General features: G+C 39.0%; 1 protein-coding gene across 2 annotated transcripts in view; it reads right to left on the bottom strand.

Annotated features, from left to right (window-relative positions):
• tet2 (tet methylcytosine dioxygenase 2) overlaps positions 1-22,914 on the bottom strand; it is a 166,601-nt gene that overhangs the window by 12,421 nt on the left and 131,266 nt on the right. Inside the window, exons 6-9 of one of the 2 annotated variants that reach the window (XM_028805179.2) lie at positions 15,581-15,731; positions 15,070-15,159; positions 11,957-12,094; positions 7,669-8,020 (exon numbers count right to left, since the gene is read on the bottom strand). In XM_028805179.2, the coding sequence (XP_028661012.1) occupies positions 7,669-8,020; positions 11,957-12,094; positions 15,070-15,159; positions 15,581-15,731 (731 nt within the window). The remainder of the gene's footprint in view (positions 1-7,668; positions 8,021-11,956; positions 12,095-15,069; positions 15,160-15,580; positions 15,732-22,914) is intronic. The other variant, XM_028805181.2, reaches the window with a different exon arrangement.

Raw genomic sequence — 22,914 nt, 5'->3', positions numbered from 1 at the left:
TCCTGCGATGGGTTGGCACCCTGCCCGGGACTGGTTCCTGCCTTGTGCCCTGTGTTGGCTGGGATTGGCTCCAGCAGACCCCCGTGACCCTGTGTTTGGATTCAGCGGGTTGGAAAATGGCTGGCATGGCTGGAAGAGGCAATAGGGGAGTGCCTGGTTTAAACTGAATTACATTTTTTTGAATTGTTAGCTGCTTCATACTCTACTACATTAGGTGGTGGTCAAGCACCTTATAGTCAGGTGTGAGCTGCCATGACCTATAGAAAGAAATAGAATAAAAAGTAGCCTGGAATTAATGGCATTTGGTCACTACTGGTCATTAAATGAGAAGCAAAGTACCATCTGCATAATGTTTTAAATAAAGCACTTGACCCAAAAAATTTTTAGAATGGATAATTCAATCCCCAGTGGATTAAAAATACACCTCTTCAAACGGTCAACTCCAAAGCAGTCTCCAAAAAGACTGTAGCCATTACCTTGAGTTTTAAACTTGCTGTAGCATTTACAATGTGCCCTTAAATTCATGTATTCATTTGATAAGCCTACTTACTTCTAGTTTAGGGTTGCAGGTGTAGAAATTAATACTATAAGTATTTAAAGTCTTAGTTCAATAAAAAAGTTAAATCATATATTGCAATAGGTAGCTTCAGCATGTAGTGAGTGTAACTGATAGCCTCAAGCAGTGTAAGAGTTACATATTAAAGGCTAAAGCCCACAGCTTTTCTCTAAAGTAATCTGAAAGGCCACCACTAGTTACAAAGGCGAGGTTTTGGAAAGAGCCAAGTAAATAAGGGATGGACACTCCTGTGGTCAGAAGGCAGCAATATATTTCTTAGGTCATAAGATAATGGTGGAAAAGTAATCATGTCCTTCAGGAGATTATTTGTGCCCATTAAGCACAAGAATACATTGGTAAAATTTACAAGTTAGAGGGAAGGAATGCAACAGGTAAACAGAAGATGCGGTCGCTCCTTTGGTCAGGTGGCCAATATGCCTTTTGGGTGAAGGTAATGGCGGCCAATAATGGGGGAATTATATCCATTTAGAAACCCTTGGCTCTTATTTTTATTAGGCACTAGAAAATATGGGTGAATAGGCAAAAGCACAGGAATGTTGGAGTCAGATAATGATTCTTTGCATTTATATAGCGCTTTTCTCACTACTCAGAGCGCTCTGCAATTGCAGGTTAAGGGCCTTGCTCAAGGGCCTGACAGAGCAGAGTCCCTATTGGCATTTACAGGATTCGAACCGGCAACCTTCCAATTGCCAGTGCAGATCCCTAGCCTCAGAGCCACCACTCTGATAACAATATACAGACTGAGGTAATCTGATGATAAGAAGTTGTATTAAAACGAGGTATTACCAGGCTTATGATCTCACTTCATTGAACTGTGATGGCTTTTGTGCATCTATGCAATAAAGTCTAAATTCTGATTGTCTTTCCAGAAACACTGCGTATTTTATTCCAAGAGGGAACAAATCTTTCTTCACAAACAGGGAGCTGGAGCCTATCATCGTATATTTGGGTGCAAAACAAGAACCAACACTTGGTGGCATGTCAGTTCATCACAGGGTAACACGGGGTCACAGTCCACCACAAACACTGGACCAATTTTGTGTTGCCTGTTGACCAAAACTTAGTAATTTTTTATGTCTGATGCTTTGAATAAAGTAGCACATACACACAATCACACATATATATATTAGTTTGTGTGTAGTTTGGGATAATAGTAGGGCCATGGAAAGTTCTGTGCAGAAAGATCCAAACAGGGTAGCCAGGCGTTTTTTACTTGCAAACCCTCGTTGGCTTTTTTTTAAATAAGATCACATATCTGTATTCCCTTATTCCTTCTAAAAGGTGGATCATCATGAGAATACTCAAACTGTTTACTGTATGTTGCCTTTTCCTTATTGAAAAGCATAGCTAGACTCTTTGAATAATAAGCGTTTAAAAAAGAACAAGAGTTCAGCCCATCAGCTTGGCACAGATCAATGCTGCGGTTTCGCTATCCCACCAGCCAGCTGTACCGGCCTTGTTTCAATCCCACTGCAAAGCTGCAATGATTTTTAAACAACCTGTGATTACAGGATTGTACTGCTGTAATGCCTGGATTTGCGAGGCGACATCACCTTCTGACAGTGTTAACCCATAGGACTACAGAGATAACCAGAGGGTTTTTTTAAAAAGGTTATTTATTTGGCAGTGTTGATGCAGAGACCCACTAAAATAAATCAAACTGTTTTCCGGTGCTGTTTGCTGACCTGGATTTTCCCTTCAGGATGACTCAGTTAGAAAGTCTGCTCTTTATTTTGTGTTTTCCATTTATCATCCTTAAATTTTGACCACCATTTGTTGGTGAGGTGATTTGTTTTCTTATTTCTAATACTGTTCAGCCCTGGCTGGCAGGAGACTTCTAGTTGCCTTAACAGTCAGTTCTGGATTCAGCAGCTACCTTTTTTAAGCCACAGTTATTATTATTAGGAAACACTTATATGGACTGTAGTGCTATACACCATTAGACTGTAAAGTTAGTGATTCACCAACTTATTTTCAGTTTAATCAAATATGGTCCTCATGCACACGTGGAGCTTTGAATGTACTTTGTACAGCTGGTTCTCGTACCACACTTACGAGTCACACATATGAGTTAACTCCTAGGAGGAATGGAGGCACCCACCTTAGTTTACATGTTACATGTGTTGCGTTTTACACATGGTTCCCCACCAACAAGGGCTCAAATGCTATTTTTATGTCTCTCTTGTTTAATTGTGATTCCTGTGTTTATGCATGCTTTGCAATATTCTTTGCTTTTTATGTCTACACATTCATGCCTTTGTTGTATGCCTTGTAAATTGAAGGCGGTCCCTCAAGAGGTAGGGCTACATGCCCATCACCACAAGGGACTGTCCACAGCCCTGAAGGTAACCCACAGTTCCTTGCAGTTCATTCTGGGTGTTTGGGAGTGGAAAGTTCTTGGATTTGTGATTATTTTTTTGTGCTTTGTGTGCATTACTGGATTTATGACCCCTTTGCTCTATATTTTCGACTATTTGGATTTATAGTTTGGACTTGATCTCCTTGGATTGACTTTGCTTTTTCAGGCAATCACTTTTTGCTTTTTGTGCTCCATGGTGCTTCTTGTTGTTACTGAGCATTTTTCTGAAGAATAAATCTTTATATTTATAAAGATTCTGTGTTTGTCCTTGTCATTAGCTGGATTTAATGGATTTTCTCCTCTTGTGGACATTTTTGGAAGTTTTTAAGACTTTGTGCTTTAGAAATTCTCAAGTTCACAACAACATTTAAATGGTCCAGCAGTTTTCCCCTTGACTAGCAAAACAAGTCTTGCCTTGGCCACTGATAATTGCAGTGCTGGAATCAAACAGCAGGCTTATAAAAAGTTGTTCTTCCTGACGGGAGGGCCAAAGTACAGACTGCATATGTCTTCACTACTCTTTCAGTTATTGCCTGTTCTGACTGCGGCAGTGAGGAACACTTGATCTTTTATATAAATATGGGGGACGGACAACACAGAAATCACCCAATTAAAGGCACTTGTGCTGACTGTTTAAATTAAACAGTAGCACTTTGCAGAGCTGGAGAGAATGCACTGAATAGTTAATCAACTGTAAGCATTTGTGTTTATAATTTAGTGAGAAAAAACGGACATTGTGTTTAATGAATTCCCTTTTAAGAATTGGTATACCTTTCTCTTTGATTGCCTTTAACTGAGTTTCTTAAAAGTTTTCCCTCACAAGGACACTCTCATTTGTAGGGCTGATAACTGATAGACCTGAACTTCTTGAACTCCTTGATTTGTTAAGGAAAATTGTAAACATTTTTTTTTGTTGTTGTTTTTGAAGGAAAAAATACAGAGCCATTAGTTCATCTAGGATGCACATCCAGATTTGCTCACACTGAGGCTAACTACAGTTCTTGTGATGAAAGAATTCAAGTTTTGTTTCACAGGCTCAGCTTAGATGTCTTCACTTTTGAGGCAGTCCTTTCCTCTGTAATATTTATACATGCATTTGTTGTCATTACCTGTTAAAAGGATGAAAGGAAGCCCTCGGAGATTTAGGGTCCTCATTTAATAATAGGTATACCACTTTCTCCTCCTCCGCTTTTTTGTGTTCATAAGAGGTATTTACAAACACATTGAAATATGACTAATTGGCTGTATTATCTGTCCTGTGAGTCCATATCATTGTGTTTTTATGTTTCTGCTGCTGCTTGCATCTGAATTCCTCTGTGGGATTAATATAATATCTAATACTAGCCAACCCACGGCGTAGCATACGCCGCATAATTATGTATTGATGGGTGAACACTTCCTGAACAACACAGTTGTCCAAACAGAAGTGAAAATAAAATTGAGCCCGGTGCATTCTTTAACTGCATTTTCTGCCTTGTAACACAGTGGTAGTGTTTCTGGTTAACAGTAAGGAGACTGTGGAAGATTTTGGGTTCGCTTCCTGGTTCCTCCCTGTGTGGATAGCGCTTTGAATGAAAAAAGTGAACATTTGCAAAATCCGTAATGGTGCGTTCAGTAAGTTCAATGCACACGCGTTTAATTTGCCAGCCGTCTTTTCAGGTTTGGGCTTATTTTGCAGTGTTACCGCTTGTGCATATTAAATCTTGAAATCCTTCGAGTAACTAATTAACTAAAACCCACCCACCCAGCTTGTGTGAAAAAAATGCACCAGTTCTTTCATCATTTTGTTGTAGCCTATCGAAGACTTGCTGCCCCCAACTCCTCTCCTGAGTCGCTGTCGTCTGTGTACCTCTGAGCCACGTTGTCCTTTCATTGTTCTTTGCGATTTCGGCTGCTTTTGTATATATAATCCACCAAGTCACCCGACCACAGTAGTAGGAGGGGGGTGGGGAGCGTACACAGGGCAGGGACGTATTCAGAGGGAGCGTATAACCCGCACTCAGTGGGTATTCCTCGTTCGTGGGGAACAATTCGAGAAAGAGCTATCAATCTGTTAATCCTCTCCGTGTCCGGGCAGGGTGAGGTTTCCGTGTTGAGTCAAATAAAGCAAGATTTGTGTGTGGCGAGTTGTTGTGAGTGTACACAGGGCAGGGACGTATTCAGAGGGAGCGTATAACCCGCACTCAGTGGGTATTCCTCGTTCGTGGGGAACAATTCGAGAAAGAGCTATCAATCTGTCAATCCTCTCCGTGTCCGGGCAGGGTGAGGTTTCCCGTGTTGAGTCAAATAAAGCAAGATTTGTGTGTGGGGAGTTGTTGTGTTCAAGCATATGAGCAGGCACTGTGAATGCCTTGAGAGCGTGGGTGGACGCATGCCGGATGAATGAGTATCCATATAATATATATATATATCTATATAATGAGTATCTATATATCTTCTTAGATATAGACAGCGTCTGATAGTTCAACTGATGATACAACTATCATAGTTGTGATGGTTTTACACTCCAGCACATTGCGGTGAACGCTGGTTAACAGTCAGGCGGGCAGGCGTATAGAATTGGTGCTCTTAGAGTTGGTGGGCGTGTCTCTCTAGGGGTTCGAGTTCTTGGGCGGTGCTCTGTCGTTTGTATCACACGGTCGGACGACTTGGTGGATTATATATGATAATGATTAAATTTTAAAATCCTTCGAGGAACTAATTAACTAAGACCAACCCCGCTTGTGAATATTAAATGTTGAAATCCTTCGAGGAACTAATTAACTAACTAACACCAACCCACCCACACAGTTTGTGTGAAAAAATGCGCCCGCACGGTCGGACGACTTGGTGGATTATATATGATGAACATTTGCAAAATCCGTAACGCTGCTTTCAGTAAGTACAATGCACACGCGTTTATATAGTAAAAGGCAAATTATCCGCGACAAACAAACTGTTATAAATGCTGTATACCAAGCCGCGGCGTAGTATACGTTACATAATCACGCTGCTTTTTAAATGTTTTTAAGCAGTCCCAGTCGACGCGTCCAAGTTGGTGGGCGTGGCTCTGCGAGTTGTCGTCGTAATCCAATGGTCTTAGAGTTGGTGGGCGTGGTTCCTTCCTGCGTGCGCCATTGGCGGCTTACTTCTCGGCGGCTTAGTGAATCCACGCCCCTTCCGGCGTGCTTTCCATGGGTGGCTACTTGTTTTCCGGCTTAGTGAATTATATATATAGATAATCTAAATCACTTCAGTGTTTTGTTGTCCAGTGCCTCCTGACTCACTTGTACAAGACAATCCCCACATCTCATATATCACTCGGCCCCTCTTGATGTCTAGTTATGCAAGATATCAAGCTTTTTGGATTCCCCTCCCCTAATTTATGTCCAGCAGATCTGAAAAACCCTGTTTTTGATGTTTGGACCATATTTTCTACAGGAAATTACATCCTTATGATAAAGTGTAAACCAATAAGTGTCATCAGCAAAAATAAGAACAAACATATGAACATAAGAAAATTGACAAACAAGAGAAGACCATTCAGTCCATCAAGCTTGCTTGTTTAGCTAATAGCTAACTGTCCAAATAGCTCATCCAGATACTTCTTAAAGGTTGAAAAGGATTCTGCTTCATCTACATGTCTCAGTATTTGATCAGAAGGGTTTGAAGTTGTGCATGCTACATCAACAAACCCCAGTGGTTCACCCCCTAAAGGGATACGAGGATTTAAAGTTATCCTTTTTTAAGGGAATGGTAATATAGATACTATATGTGAACTGTTGTTTTGTGTTATTTTGAGGTTGCTGATAATAAATATAACCATATTTTTAATATTAGATTCTTTACCAGTGGCGCTAGCCCACTAAGAGACACACCCAGAAGGTTAAAAACGACAGATTTAAACAAAAGGATGTGGGGTATTCTTTTACACTGTTTCAAGGTCAGTGATTATGAATATGATATTATTTTTGATTGTTAATCCTATATCAAGGATCTAGCCCTCTATGGACCTCTATCAGAAGGTGAAAAGTTACACATTTCTATTAGAATCAAGAACATTTAGGCTTTAAACATTTAAACTGAAGCACACATTTTAATATTTCAAGTATTTCATGCAACTATTCTTGTTTATTATATACTTTTACTTCATGAAGGAAATCATTATGTTTCTGACGAACTACCTGAAATTAGTACGACTTACGGTAACTCAGAGATGTTTTTGCTCTTCCTTTCCCACCTACTTCTGTTTATTCATATTTACAAAAATTCATCTTCCTGTTAATGATAGGATGTCATATTTTCTTCATGAGGAATACTGTCACTGGGCTTAGTTCACAAATAAGACAATGTTCACTCTCATATTATGCCATGTATTTTCAGAAGTGGGTAAGTTGAGAAGCCACCCCACTTACAGCCTGAAGTCTTCCAAACTTAGACGTAGTAAAACCAGATGTTACTTTCTTCTTTACCGCAATATAAAACTGAGCAGGGCAGAATAGTCAACTTTTAGCCGTTTAACAGTGGCATCCTTTCAAAGAACACCTCGTCCACCTGAGCACTTTAATATACGTAATCCCAATTAAAGATGGGCCTTTACACGTATAAATTAATCAGGAATACTGACTTTAATTTTAACATTATTGTAGCCTGGCAGCTGCAAACTCAAGAAAAGAAGATATTAATACTACACACCTTACAAAGAAAAACAATGTAAACAATGTAAAATGATGCAAATTACATTTAGATTTACTTGTACCTGTGCTTTGGACATTGTCATAAGTGCCTTCTTTCACTTTTGTATTGTTATTCTTTTCTGATTTGCTGTTTGGTGTATCAGAGTGTGAAAGTTTTGCTGCTGCTGCCGCCCTCCTGGCATCCTGCTTCCTTTGGCGACACGTCTTTGCAGGCTCAGCTAACATTCGGACTGGCCGACGAAACGAGGTAAGCACCTGAATAGCACCAGACTTAATTTTTTCTTGTTGAGCTTCCGCATTGCCAAATTCATCCGTTGCAGAGATTTTGTATAAAGGAAGAACATGGAGTTGTTCATCCTCTGCGATTTTACCAATATCTCGATTATCCTCCTTGGTTAGCGTGCACACCTGTAAATGATACAAGAATGGATATCATAACTGTTTTTCAGTTGACTGGTTAATCATAATTAACACTGCTGTGTTTTTACTTATGGCTTGTTCCCAGGGCTGGCATTAACGTAAACGTATAGGTGAACTAGTTGGTCACCTAGTGTGGCAAAGTTTTTGCGGGGGGCAGTCATTTTGTCAACTATATTAGATGCAACCATCGGGGTCAGGAAGAGGTGGCTTCGGGTGGAAACACTTTTAATCAGAGTATAGCATCAAGTCAATGAAACTTCTAGGATATTGATCTGGTCAGTTAAGTAGCAGAGGGGGTTGTTAATCAGTTTCAGTTGCTTTGGTGTTAATGAAACTAACAACAGGTGCACTAGAGGGACAACAATGAGACAACCCCCAAAACAGGAATGGTTTAACAGGTGGAAACCACTTACATTTTTCCCTCCTCATCTTTTCTGACTGTTTTTTCGCTAGTTTTGCATTTGGGTATGGTCAGTGTTACTACTGGTAGCATGAGGCGATACCTGGACCCTCCAGGATAGCACATCAATACGTGCCATTGCCAGAAAGTTTGCTGTATCTCCCAGCACAGTGAAAAGGGCATGGAGGAGATTCCAGGAGACAGCCAGTTACTCTATGAGAGCTAAACAGGGTCGTAGAAGGTCCTTAACCCATTAGCAGGACTGGTATCTGCTCCTTTGGGCAAGGAGGAACAGGATGAGCACTGCCAGAGCCCTACAAAATGTCCTCCAGCAGGCCACTGGTGTGAATGTCTCTGACCAAACAAACTTCATGAGGGTGGCTTGAGGGCCCGACGTCCTCTAGTGCAACCCTTGTGCTTACTGCTTGGCACCGTGGAGCTCGATTGGCATTTGCCACAGAATACCATATTTGGAAGGTCCACCACTGGTACCCTGTGCTTTTCACAGATGAGAACAGATTCACCCTGAGCACATGTGACAGACATGAAAGGGTCTGGAGAAGCCGTGGAGAATGTTATGCTGCCTCTAACATCATTCAGCATGACCGGTTTGATGGTGGGTCAGTGATGGTCTGGGGAGGCATATCCATGGAGGGACGCACAGACCTCTACAGGCTAGACAATGGCATCTTGACTGCCATTAGGTATTGGGATGAAATCTTTGGACCCATTGTCAGACCCTGTGCTGGTGAAGTGGGTCCTGGGTTCCTCCTGGTACACGACAATGCCCGGCCTCATGTGGCGAGAGTTTGCCGGCAGTTTCTGGAGGATGAAGGAATTGATACCATTGACTGGCCCCCACGCTCGCCTGACCTAAATCCAATAGAACACTTCTGAGACATTATGTTTCGGTCCATCCGACGATACCAGGTTGCACCGCAGACTGTTCAGGAGCTCAGTGATGCTGTGGTCCAGATCTGGGAAGAGATCCCCCAGGACACCATCCATTATCTCATTAGGAGCATGCCCCGACATTGTCAGGCATGCATACAAGCACGTGTGGGCCAAACAAACTACTGTGTACGATTTGGAGTTGTTGCAATGAAATTTTAGAAAAATGGACTAGCCTGACACATCATTTTTTCACTTTGATTTTCGAGGTGTCTTTGAATTCAGCCCTCTGTATGTTGATAATTTTCATTTCCATCAAACGATGTGGCATCCTTTCGTTCCTAACACATTACCCAGTCTATATCTGTATAGATATCCAGCATGATTTTTTTCCCCATTGAGATCTGATGTGTTTTCAAAGGTTTCCTTTAATTTTTTTGAGCAGTTTATATAAAGTACAACACTGGATAAATCTTTAATACATGTTTAATTGGGTACAGCTTGGTGGCAGAGTGGTTAGTGCTGCTCTAACTCCAACTCTTAAGTCCTGGCCCATTCGGTTTTTGTGTAAAGGTTATATGCTGCATGTGGGTTTTTAATCCCATACTCAGGTATCTTGCCCATATCCAAAGATGAGCATGTTAGGTGACTCCACATTGACCCAGCACTTGCAAGTGTGCAGGCATTTATAATATTCTTGCATCCCCATCCAGCAACGTGGCTACCTATGCATAAAGCCTCTGGTACATTCAATCTGACAACATTAGCTGGGCTTCATTGACTGTTCTTTCAAGATTAATGTTAACCATTTACATTAAGCTCAGCTTGTACTTTGTGCAAATCAGAACTTTATATTAACAAATAAGTCAAAATTGAACCTCTTAGATTTATAAACGGTCTCCCTCTGAAGTAATGATCCAGTTTCATGCTAGGAGAATGGTGATAAAAGCTTTTTGGTCAATTTTGAGGCCATGAGCAGAAAGACACGTGGAAATGCTTTAGAAATAGGATAGAACAGTATATGGGGAAAGAGAAGAACTTCTTTGGAAGGAGAAGAACATTTCATACAATGCTTAAAAATATTACTGAATAAGGGCCTTAAAAAAGACAGTTAATTACTTTCTATGCTAAAATAGTTTCTTATATTATAATGAAAATGTGTTTTGTCTGCTAAATCTTTTGTATTTAGATAAGAACTGCCTGAATATTTTAGTGAATAGATTTAATAGAAAGTGTTAAAGACTCTGTGGCACTATAAGACCAGAGTTATGTTGTTTTAGGAATGCTGTGTGGAATTTTACTTGGTTACTTATAAGAGATGAGCAAAATTACTGGTTTGAGTGTGGAGTTACACAAGTATGCTTGTGCTTGTGTAACTTCACTGCTGCAAAAGAAAGGATTCTAATGTCAGAGATCTATGTTAGTTTCGTCAGCTCTGAAAGGCAAAACTGGGCATGGAGACAGGAAATGTAGTTTTATGAGGCCCTAAATGAAAGGCAATAGCCACCTTGGAAATAAGCAAGATTTTTGAGCACCTCGGGGACAGGACCACAACACATGTTAGATTAGCTTTAAATGATCAGACAATGAACTGTTCATGTGTGTCTACCACCATCAAGACTGAGGCAGTGTAGAAAAGGTTAAGATGCTGAAGTGCAATGCAAGAACAGGTCTGCTTAGAAAACTGAACATCTAGTGCTAGCTGGGTGTATGGCGTGAATGGCCATGTCTTGATTTGCATTCACTTTGTCATGTAAGATTATAGATTGTTAATAATGTTTTGAATTCTAAAATATTAAACTAAGGTTAACTGCTTGCTTCTGAAGCTTGCATTTCTAGTTACTCTACTGGCAGAGACTGATTACATTATTTGGGTCAGCGGGTGAGGCGGATGCTCCAATAGAATTAATACAGTAGCATAATATAAAACAGAGTGTAGACTGTACAGAATTGATAAACTAGCATGATATGGAATAAATTACTGTTAAATGTTGGAGTAAAAGAGAATTAGTCATTACATTACATTACATTAGTCATCACATTAGAAAGATTTTGCACAGTTAGGAGAAGATATATAGTTTTGATTAGAGGTGTACCTCAAAGCCTTTCCACAATAAAACAAATAAGTAGAGTAATACTAGTCAATAAAGTGCTTAAAGTTGTTACTATTTAGTATTCGGTGAGCTTTCAAGATGGCTGGCCCAGTTTCCTTCTTTTATTGAATTTTATATAGTAAATCCTGAAAATGGTCTCACATCACTTTGAAACTTTCAACAGGCATTAGTAAGACCTTCTAAGGGAGTTAAGGTGAGCAAACATTTGAATATAGATAGCTAATAATTGCCAAAAGACTTGTATGTGTCCAAAAAGGTTTGCAGCATTAAAGAATTTAACCCCTGACTCTGTCTGTTTTGCATCTTTGTACCTTGCATTATACAGTATGCCCTCTATCCTTTCCCCTCAGGATGTGATGGACAAAGTAGAACATGATAGAACTAAATACCATGCAAAACTGTTGTTCTTCAGGATGAATGAATCTAAATGATGGTACGCTTTTTTGCTTCCCCGGGCCCATCCAGAGCAAATGTCCAACTTGTTTCTTACTTATTATGAACATTTTATTATAGACTCACCAGTGTACTGCCACTCTGCATGTTGTGCAGATCTCTGTGTGCATGGGCACAGAAGTCTAAGCATGCTGTCACTCCTGAGAATGGACGACCTTCTTTCAGTCCCAGCCTGCAGTCTGCTGCCCTTTGCTCATGTTCCACCTAAATCAAAGTTCACATTTAGATTTCTTTTTTAATTATATGGTTAGTTATTCAGTAATGTACAGTAAAGAGCAGAGAGACCACATTCAGACAGCAGGCAATGTGTGCTGTAGTTTATTGTTTTGAAGTTTCATGTTTTGATTAACCTCTGGCAAAGCAGCTGTTTTGTTAGAAACATTAGAAGATAATGTCTATTAAATTAAAAAAAAATGTTTAATCCAGTTTGGGATCATGAGGACAAAGAACCTAGGTGAACAGCACTGGGCACAATGGGTGTCAGTTCAAGGTACTGCCCGCTTGTACAGCATTATGTACTAACATGCATGTGTTTGAGGTTGTAGGAAACCTTGAGGAAAAACACAGACATAGAGAGAATGTTCAACCTATACACACATCCACAATAACCAAACACAGGATACAAAATCAGGATGCTGGACCTGAATGCCTATACAGTAATCCCTCCTCCATCGCGGGGGTTGCGTTCCAGAGCCACCCGCGAAATAGGAAAATCCGCGAAGTAGAAACCATATGTTTATATGGTTATTTTTAGAATGTCATGCTTGGGTCACAGATTTGCGCAGAAACACAGGAGGTTGTAGAGAGACAGGAACGTTATTCAAACACTGCAAACAAACATTTGTCTCTTTTTCAAAAGTTTAAACTGTGCTCCATGACAAGACAGAGATGACAGTTCTGTCTCACAATTAAAAGAATGCAAACATATCTTCCTTTTCAAAGGAGTGCAAAGCCAGCAGTCAAAAAAAAAATCAATAGGGCTTTTTGGCTTTTAAGTATGCGAGGCACCGCCGGTACAAAGCTGTTGAAGGCGGCAGCTCACACCCCCTCTGTCAGGAGCAGGAAGAGAGAGAGAGAGAGCCACAGAAAAACAAAGTCAAAAATCAATACGTGCCCTTTGAGCTTTTAAGTATGCGAAGCACCCGCAGCTGCACACAGCCCCCCTGCTCACACCCCCCTACGTCAGCACAAGAGAGAGAGAGAGAAAGTAAGTTGGGTAGCTTCTCAGCCATCTGCCAATAGCGTCCCTTGTATGAAATCAACTGGGCAAACCAACTGAGGAAGCATGTACCAGAAATTAAAAGACCCATTGTCCTCAGAAACCCGCGAAGCAGCGAAAAATCCGCGATATATATTTAAATATGCTTACATATAAAATCCGCGATGGAGTGAAGCCGCGAAAGGCGAAGCGCGATATAGCGAGGGATCACTGTAGTGCTAACTACTTGCTACCATGTTAGCTTTATTTTTTTAACCATGCTGCCCTTTAATATGTAATGACCAAATTTCCTTCCAATGGCAGAATAATTTCCAATTAATACACACCATTAAACAAGTGTTGACATTCAAGCTAGCCGTGAAAACCCAGAACATTTTTTGTAAGTTTGTATTATATTTTATAATTCTACATCCATTGAACTGAAATTCTAATTGATACTGCTTATTGTGCCATTTAGGATATATCTAGGAATGCATACACTAAGCATTTGGTGTCAAATTAAAATCTATTTCTTAACAAAGAATATCAATACTTGTATATTAATAATAATAATAATAATTCTTTACATTTATATAGTGCTTTAACCCTAGATGGACGTTAATACAGTGTATAGTGTTGCTGTCTCAAACTGCCAGTGAGCTAGACTTTGATCACATTTCAGACACTGTTTGTATAAATGTGGTTATATGTGCAATATACCTATCCTTTGGGCAACATCCATAATTTATTTTTTATAAATCTACTTTGTCCTGAAACTTGTTAAATATGGCTACATTACAAAGAATAATTATATGTGGATAATAGGGAACTATGAACTACAGAACTCATTTAATTGATTAATGAAAGATTCCAGTCCTGGCACTATGAGCAGCATTCACATAATCATGCTTCTTACACCAAGTCTTCCATAGGCACAGTGAAACAGCACTTAATGAGAACTATGATATTTGTCGGATTTTCAAGCTATATAGTGACATAACAATTAAAATGCATATATCTCCAATGTGAAAAGAAATAGTCCTATAATTTGTCCATTTGGAAATGCAACTTAATTGTCACCTAAAGCAATTTCAAGAACAAGATAATTTGGAGTTTAATTAAATTTAGGACTCTTATGTTAAATCATTAGTCATCGATTTTGGACACATATACATAGTATATGTGTTTATGTATTTAATTAATTGTTGCCTTTAAACGATAAACTGGTTTGTGACTAAATAATCATTTAAATATGAAAAAAACATAGAAACTTGAATGTGTGTTAGAAATAAAGAGATTACTTTGATGGCTGATACCTTATGTGTGACTTAAAGAATGGGGGGCTCAACTATCTGAGACATCTTTTTCTTTTAATTAAGGTATTGCTCCCTAAGGTAGGTCTATCTGTCCGTCCATCCATATTCTTAAGAAGCTCATCCAGGTTAGGGTTGTGGGACATCTGGAGCCTATCGCAGCAATCAATGGGCTCAAGGCAGGAACATCCCCTGGGCAGGACGCTAAGGTGTTTCCATTTCTTTGATTTCTTTCGATGGACATGTCTTGATACAGTATGTTATAACCCTTTCTTCTCAAACCATTACACTTTGTTTTTATGGTGTGAATAATGTCATTTTCTGGTGTTTAATGTTGAAGATATTTGTCATGTTTAGTTTAGAAATTAGAATTAGGAACAGTCTCTCTGTATCCTTGATTTTCTATAGTTCTCACTGAGATGTTTGTTTTTTTAACCAAATCTGAAACATGAGCTTATCAAAATAATGTCACACGAATTTCATCGTACTTCTTACACTTCTTTAATAAAAAAAACGTAAAAAAATAATTATTTAGTTGATCAATTGTATCGATCTTTTGTCTATTACTGGAAGTTTGTCATCAATTGACCAATAATGAAATTGCTTTTAATTATTATATAAAAACACTTTAACATAGCTTAAAAGAAGCATGATAATGTATAGAATACCTGGTTACTGTAAGCATCAGGGGCCATCTTTCCATAAATGGGGGCCATTACAGTTGCCAGATTCTGCAGACTTGACTCAAGTTTTTCCTCCTGATTCCAAAGAAAAAATGTCAATCAATAGATTTACAAATGCACAATATTTTCAGCATATAGTTTTGAAGATCTGTGATACAGTGCAATACATTTGAAATGTATGCATTGTCTTTCTGTTACACACTGTTTAACAGCTGTACAGATGCACGAGGGGTAAAATAGACAAGGTAACAATGAAAAATTGTATGATATCATACACAGTGGCAGAAAGGTGAATTTGAAAATAAAGAAAGCAAATGTATTCCCTTTTTCATGAACTTTGAACTTAAAATCCCCATGCTTTTGTTTCAAAAGCTTGTTTTTGATATTAATATAGAATGGATGGGGTTGGAAAAGAAGACAGGGGAGGTGTAGAAACTAGAAGGACAATTTCTAAGGCAAAGTCTTAAGGTTTATTCAAATAGACAAGGATACTGACCTCCTTAGGATCATCACCCAGAAGCCTGAATTTTCTAGGCAATTTGCTTCTGGCAAATTTGCATCCATTATAGTACATGCTCCAGGAACAGCCAAAAGAAAATGAAGCACCACAGGTCTCTGGGTCCAGACCTTGACATGCACATGTTCGTCTAGCATGGAAAAAATAAAACAATAATAACTCTATTTAAAAAAATTCAATAATCATTTGTAATATGCAATAAAAGACTTTCATTTATTTTTGCCCAACCATAAGGTTTCCTTCAGAGTACAATAAAGTGGAGTAAAGAATTATAAGCAGGACTGTCATAAACTAAAATCCAAACTCCTTTAATGTTCTCTTGACACCTTTAGTCTTTCTAAGATTATGCAACTAGCCAAGTGTATCTTTACGTGTCTTGGAGTTTGTCATATTCTCAAGTCAACCCCACCACAGCACAATCATAACACCACACTATCCAAATGTTTACAAGTAATCGCCTCCAGCATGCCGGTGTGACCAGTCAACAATGAGTCACCTTTAATTTAATGTTGGTTGGTTCTCTTTCTTTCAGAAGATAGAGGTATAAAATGTTGGTGTCCTGGGGTGCAGCTGTTTAAAAATTGACTCTTTTTCCATGTGTGAATCATGCACCATTATTGTTAGAATTTCTAAAGTTCCTGTACAGTATGTGTTTGAGTATCGCATGTGTTTAAATTTCAGGTAGCAGAAAGGTTCTGGTAAACAGCAAAATACTTTATTCTTTACAACAGAAGACATTTCCAGGGTGCTGACACTCTAGGATCCTATCTAAAACGTGTTCTGTAAGTGAAGATTTATGTTTTACATTTGCATAATACTTTAAAGGAACTACTATTAGTGGATTATGTGTCATTGTAGAAGTTGCACTATCCTGGCTTCGATTTATGAATCTCATCATGAATATGTTGTACCGATAGACCTGCCAGAGATTATATTTTAATTGTGCCGTTTCAAAATTTCCTGAGAAAGCCAAACTGAAAGTATGGAATCATAGCAAGACACTACTGTGGCAAAGCCTAAAATTAAAATGAGAAGCAGGTCCACTAGTCTGGTAGACTTGTCTCTTAGATGGTACTGCTTGAAGGGAGCTGAAGTGCGGAATGAACTTTGTGATTTTGTGTTCAGCTGTAGGACCCATATAATAGCTGTAGGACATAGTAATAAGTCTTAATACCAGTCTTCTTCTTCTTATTCTTTCTCTTTATCTTTTCCCACTTCTATTTGGTGTCAATGTGCTTGGTCAATCTTCTCTATTCAGCTCAATCCTGCACCTCCTCACCAGTCAAGCCCATTTCCTTCCGATTTTCTTTTTTTTATCCATTGACCTCCACTTTGGCCTCACTTACTTTCTCTACTCCTGTACTTCCATTCTCATCACACTTTTGCCCAAATATTCATTGTCTCAACTCATCACCTGTGCGTACCCCTTCATCCTACTTTCCTATACTTTCTTAGATAACACTTTTGTTGTACCTCTGATTGCCTCATTACTTATTCAGCTCATTTTGTAATTCCACACATCCATCTCAACATTCTTATTCGCGCTACATCTAACTTTTTCTCCTGTGCTCCCTTTACTGGCCATGTCAAAATATTAAGAAATTCTTTAAACTTAGGTAGCTTCACTGATTATATATATATGCATTATTTGACAGTAAAACTATTTTCAACCATTCTATGATCTGCTTCTCGCAACTGAAAGAGGGCACCATGGCGGATGTTAGCCGACTTGCTGACCAACCACTGGTGTTACCTGGTAGGTAACCACCCATACAATCAGATTGTGATTCAGACTACGAATGCCATGAATATCCAGTATATATATATATATATATATATATATAAGAAAATCCTGGAATGGAAAGCAAATGCAAGGCTACGATACGCGATAATCTTGAAAGACATTTTAAAGACCTGCTAGACCAAGGAGACTTGCCACGGTGCATCTTGCGGGGACCGTAAACATGAGACTTGGTGCCAAGAGATTGTCCCAGGGCCGTAGCAAAAAGGACAGCGGCTGTACAGGCTTTAAAAAGATCGAAGGGCAGCGTGACAGCAGCTACCCCAACCGAACACAAGCAGCTTTACACATCCTGCAAGAAAGAATTCAACCACTCCCGGGGCCAGAAATAAAAGACAGGTATTGCTTTTACAACGTCACGTGAGACCAGGCATTGAGCCATCATTTAAAACAAGTCAACAGACCTCTAAGCTAGCAGTTGTTGGGTTGCTTTTGGCAGGCAAGCATCATGTGTTCCCAGCTCTTAAAACAACGACATGCGACAGGCAGAAGAGGCAGCTAGCAAGCAGCAAAAAGACAGCAAATGATCCAAAGGCATATCCTTAGCGTACGTTCAGCCGCAACACCCTTCACAACACGAGCAGTATTAACGTCTGGGAAGAAAGAGATGTAACCTCGCGCGGGGCAGGAAATAAAGAAACAAGTATGTATATGTTTTTACAAAAGTTTTTAAAGTAAAAGTGAAAATAATGCATATGTAACAATTCACAAGAAAATAACAATCTCTTTAAATTGTAGATTGCCTGCCTAAGGTAAAGTCATCCCTGATGAATGGGGACGTGGGAATGAGGGGTTCTTTCTTCGGATTAGCGCTATTTCAGATGTTGAATGGCAAAATGGGGGAGGCAGCTTGATGAATGAGGTCTCCAGGACTTAAAACAAATCCAAATCATATTATGTGATAACATCTAATGTGAAATTCTACTCCGTACTTCTAGAATTTTTATTTTTATACTGTATTGAGGATTTTTTTGTTCTATGTATTGTACTGTACGGCTCAGAATTAAAAGACAATGAGTAAAATGACAAAATAGAACTTCATAAAGACGTTTACAAACGTTGGCACTAAACACATGCAGAGCAGGTTAGAGACTATGAAACCAGTGAAATTAGAAAGGCTCAAAAAAAAAAACAAAAAAAACGGCGCTATACACATGTGGAGAAAGTTAAAGGATATGAAAGTAGGAAAATTAGAAAATATAAAAAAAGAAAGTAAAGATCGCAGTAGCGCAAACAAACAAACTGCCTCATTTAACTATGCACCAGTCTAACTTTGGTTTTGTACAATAATTACTACACTATTGCACCTTAACACTTAATTCTACTTTATTCACATAATTTTACTTATTTATTATGTTCTACTATACTGTTATCTTTCAATCTATGACTTTTTGTTAATCTAACTGATATTCTTCTAACTTTGCACAGTTTTTGATAAGCTGATGTCCTGTATAACTATGCATGTGACAAATAAAGAATCTTGAGAATTTCAAAAACGGAGTTTACCGCACATGCATTTAGTGGTTACTTTGTTAGTGTATATATATTTATCTGTCTGCTTATTTAAAATGCACAATTTACCCCAGGAGTCAAAAACGTTCTGTCTAGCCCTTGTACAAAAACCTAGACAAAAGCTGGGGTATCACCTTGGTAACCCCATGTACTTTTGGAACTGAGAGAGGAAAATAGCACGACATTACAGACAGGAGTCCAATGCAGAACTCTACTTACTTTTTTACTTTGTAAAAAAAAATTATTAACTGCTGATGATGTAGATCGTTTTGTCTGTGCTGAAATTCCAAACAGAGAAACCTGTCCTGACGTCATTAAAAAGATTCAGCATATTGGGACTCGCAAGATTACAAATATTGTTTTTACAGAAGTTCTGAAATAAAAGTGAAACTAATGAAATAGCAACAATTCAAAGAAAAAAAAACTTAAAAGTCTGTATCCGAAAAACCAAACACGGGGGTTGGTGAGCGAAGCCCCCTAGTGTATATATATATATATATATATATATATATATATATATATATATATATATATATATATATATATATATATATATATATATATATATATACACAGTGCATCCAGAAAGTATTCACAGCACATCACTTTTTCCACATTTTGTTATGTTACAGCCTTATTCCAAAATGGATTAAATTCACTTTTTTCCTCAGAATTCTACACACAACACCCCATAATTACAACGTGAAAAAAGTTTACTTGAGGTTTTTGCAAATTTATTAAAAATAAAAAAACTGAGAAATCACATGTACATAAGTATTCACAGCCTTTGCTCAATACTTTATCGATGCACCTTTGGCAGCAATTACAGCCTCAAGTCTTGTTGAATATGATGCCACAAGCTTGGCACACCTATCCTTGGCCAGTTTCTCCCATTCCTCTTTGCAGCACCTCTCAAGCTCCATCAGGTTGGTTGGGAAGCGTCGGTGCACAGCCATTTTAAGATCTCTCCAGAGATGTTCAATCGGATTCAAGTCTGGGCTCTGGCTGGGCCACTCAAGGACATTCACAGAGTTGTCCTGAAGCCACTACTTTGATATCTTGGCTGTGTGCTTAGGGTCGTTGTCCTGCTGAAAGATGAACCGTCGCCCAAGTCTGAGGTCAAGAGCGCTCTGGAGCAGGTTTTCATCCATGATGTCTCTGTACATTGCTGCAGTCATCTTTCCCTTTATCCTGACTAGTCTCCAAGTTCCTGCCGCTGAAAAACATCCCCACAGCATGATGCTGCCACCACCATGCTTCACTGTAGGGATGGTGCCAGGTTTCCTCCAAACGTGACGCCTGGCATTCACACCAAAGAGTTCAATTTTTGTCTCATCAGACCAGAGAATTTTCTTTTTCATGGTCTGAGAGTCTTTCAGGTGCCTTTTGGCAAACTTCAGGCGGGCTGCCATGTGCCTTTTGCTAAGGAGTGGCTTCCGTCTGGCCACTCTACAACACAGGCCTGATTGGTGGATTGCTGCAGAGATGGTTGTCCTTCTGGAAGGTCCTTCTCTCTCCACAGATGACCTCTGGAGCTCTGACAGAGTGACCATCGGGTTCTTGGTCACCTCCCTGACTAAGGCCCTTCTCCCCCGATCGCTCAGTTTAGATGGCCGGCCCGCTCTAGGAAGAGTCCTGGTGGTTTCGAACTTCTTCCACTTATGGATGATGGAGGCCATTGTGCTCATTGGGACCTTCAAAGCAGCAGAAATTTTTCTGTAACCTTCCCCAGATATGTGCCTCGAGACAATCCTGTCTCAGAGGTCTACAGACAATTCCTTTGACTTCATGCATGGTTTGTGCTCTGACATGAACTGTCAACTGTGGGACCTTATATAGACAGGTGTGTGTCTTTCCAAATCATGTCCAGTCAACTGAATTTACCACAGGTGGACTCCAATTAAGCTGCAGAAACATCTCAAGGATGATCAGGGGAAACAGGATGCACCTGAGCTCAATTTTGAGCTTCATGGCAAACGCTGTGAATACTTATGTACATGTGCTTTCTCAATTTTTTTATTTTTAAAAATTTTGCAAAAACCTCAAGTAAACTTTTTTCACGTTGTCATTATGGGGTGTTGTGTGTAGAATCCTGAGGAAAAAAATGAATTTAATCCATTTTGGAATAAGGCTGTAACATAACAAAATGTGGAAAAAGTGATGCACTGTGAATACTTTCCGGATGCACTATATATATATATATATATATATATATATATATATATATATATATATATATATATATATACATACACATACATACACACACCTGTATATGCATATTTAAGTATGTATATATATGTATATACATATGTGTGTGTGTGTATGTTTTTTAACTGTTTGAAGAATTTACAGAATTCTTTGTATATACCATACACATGGAAATTGGACATATATGCAGTACTAAAGAGTTAAATATTCTCAATTCAGTTTATTGATCTTATTAATGTCAAAATTCCTGCCAAAGATGCATCTACAGTGGACATAGACAATATTCAGACCCTTTCACTTTCTGCACACTTTTTTGTGTTAATAGATTTAAATTTAAATACATACATTGGTCACTCTTACCCATCAGTCTATACTCAAAGGTAGAAAGGTTTGCAAATTTATTAAGAAATTTAAACTGAAATCTCTCCTTCATTTACATTTTTTGTCCCTTTGTTGTGGCATCCCAGACTCTGGTCAGGTACCTCCTGTTTGCTTTAATTATCCTTGAGATATCTGTAGAAATTGACTGGAGCCCACCTGTGGCAAACTGAATTAATTGTACATAATTTAGAAAGACGTGTATACCCCTGTGTATATAAGGTCCCAAAATTCACACTGCATGTCAAGGCAAAAATCAAGTTATGAACTTCAAGAAACTCTCTGTAGACCTGTGAATGAAATTTTTGTGAGGTATAGATTAGGGCAAGGGTTTAAAGCCATCTGTACAGTTCTGTGTGTTCCCAAAAGTGCAGTGGCCTTGATAATTGTGAGATGGAAGAAATTTAACCACCAAAACACTTCCTTGAGTTGGTCTTCCGGTCAAACTGAGTAACCGGATAAGAAGGGTCTTGGCCAGGGAGGTGACTAAGATCCGAGTGGTAACTCTAACAGAGCATTAGAAATCATCTGCTGAGATGGGAGAACTTGCTGGAAGGATGACCATCTCAGCAGCACTATATCAGTTTAAATGTTTATGATAGAATGGATAACTCTGCTTGGTTTGCCAAATGGCATTCAAAGGACTTAGACCATGAGGAAAAAAGATTCTCTAGTCTGATGAGACATATATTGATTTCTCTGGGCAGAACTCCAAGTCCTATGCTTAATATAATCTCTACAGTACTATGGAGATACTTTGCATCAGTAGCAGGGGCAGGGAGACTGGTCAGACGTAAGGAGAAGGATGAATGCAGCCATGTACTGAGAGGTTGTGGAGTGCATGTGACCACAGACTGGGGCAACAATCAGCGCAACAACAATCAAAAGCATATAGTCCAGACAATTCTAGTGTAGCTTTGGGCCTGTTGTTGAGTGGCCCAGCCAAAATCTACACTTAAACTCCATTGAATATCTGTGGGGAGACCTGAAGATGGCAGTTTACTGTCAGTTCCTGTTCAGACTAATGGAGCTTGAGAAGATCTGCCAAGAAGCATGGGAACACCTGTTCAAATCCAGGTGTGCAAACTTTGTAGAAACTTACCTAGGAACACCACAGTCTGTAATTGATGCCAAAGGTGCTTCTACAAAGTCCTGAATAGGATACTGGTCAGAATACTTACATGAATGAGAGATTACAGTGTTAGATTTTTAATACATTTTAACACCCTGTAGAAAACATGTTTTAACTTTGTCATTATGGGATATTGAGTGTAGATTGATGGAGAGAAATTGCATATTAATCCATTTAAAATTTAATCTACAGTACAATACAATAAAGTGTGCAGAAAGTGGGAAGGTTTGAATGCTTCCTGAATCCACTGTATATTGTAAACCGATAAATCATTCAGTT

This window comes from Erpetoichthys calabaricus, chromosome 7 (assembly GCF_900747795.2).
Source record: "Erpetoichthys calabaricus chromosome 7, fErpCal1.3, whole genome shotgun sequence".
In the NCBI taxonomy this organism is placed as follows: Eukaryota; Metazoa; Chordata; class Cladistia; order Polypteriformes; family Polypteridae; genus Erpetoichthys; species Erpetoichthys calabaricus.
The sequence above is the reverse complement of the archived record's forward strand: the minus strand, read 5'-3'. Positions and strand labels throughout refer to the sequence as shown.